The sequence below is a fragment of the Penaeus monodon genome, chromosome 25, assembly GCF_015228065.2.
Source record: "Penaeus monodon isolate SGIC_2016 chromosome 25, NSTDA_Pmon_1, whole genome shotgun sequence".
Classification (NCBI taxonomy): Eukaryota; Metazoa; Arthropoda; class Malacostraca; order Decapoda; family Penaeidae; genus Penaeus; species Penaeus monodon.
The window spans coordinates 38,929,990-38,930,456 of NC_051410.1; the positions used below are offsets into that span (position 1 = coordinate 38,929,990).

Genomic DNA, 467 nt, shown 5'->3' on the forward strand with positions numbered 1-467 from the left:
TAAGAAGGTTTTCTTGCAAAAAAAAAAGATAATGAACAAAAAAAAGTGGAAATTTTACATGAAACCTGATAACTATCAAATCACAAAAAATCCACCATTGGACTTATTGTATGCCATAAAAAAGAAAGTTACTTATCTAATTCTTTCAAAATTTCAATGTTTATTTTGCATAAAACTTGGGACAGAAAACATTAAATGTTCATATATTATTAGCATCACCTAAAATATTAATCAAATATTTGTAGAGAAGAGGTTATTTCTCACTCTGGTTTGGACAGAGGAGGGTTAAGGAAAATATATATATGATTAACTGATAACTTGCATTATAGTTACCTGTGAACATGTAATACGGCCAAGGATTGTACTGTGTCGAGCTGGAATCTGATGATCCTGTGAAAGGAATTCAACCCTAAGTACACATCAACTTGAAAGGTTAACAATGACAACCATAATATTCAAGCATTACC

At 30.2% G+C, this 467-nt stretch overlaps 1 protein-coding gene across 1 annotated transcript in view; it reads right to left on the reverse strand.

The window, feature by feature from the left end:
- Positions 1-467, reverse strand: part of LOC119589236 (methionine aminopeptidase 1-like) — a 9,234-nt gene that overhangs the window by 5,952 nt on the left and 2,815 nt on the right. Inside the window, exon 3 of the mRNA XM_037937841.1 lies at positions 334-390. Coding sequence (XP_037793769.1) covers positions 334-390 — 57 coding nt within the window. The remainder of the gene's footprint in view (positions 1-333; positions 391-467) is intronic.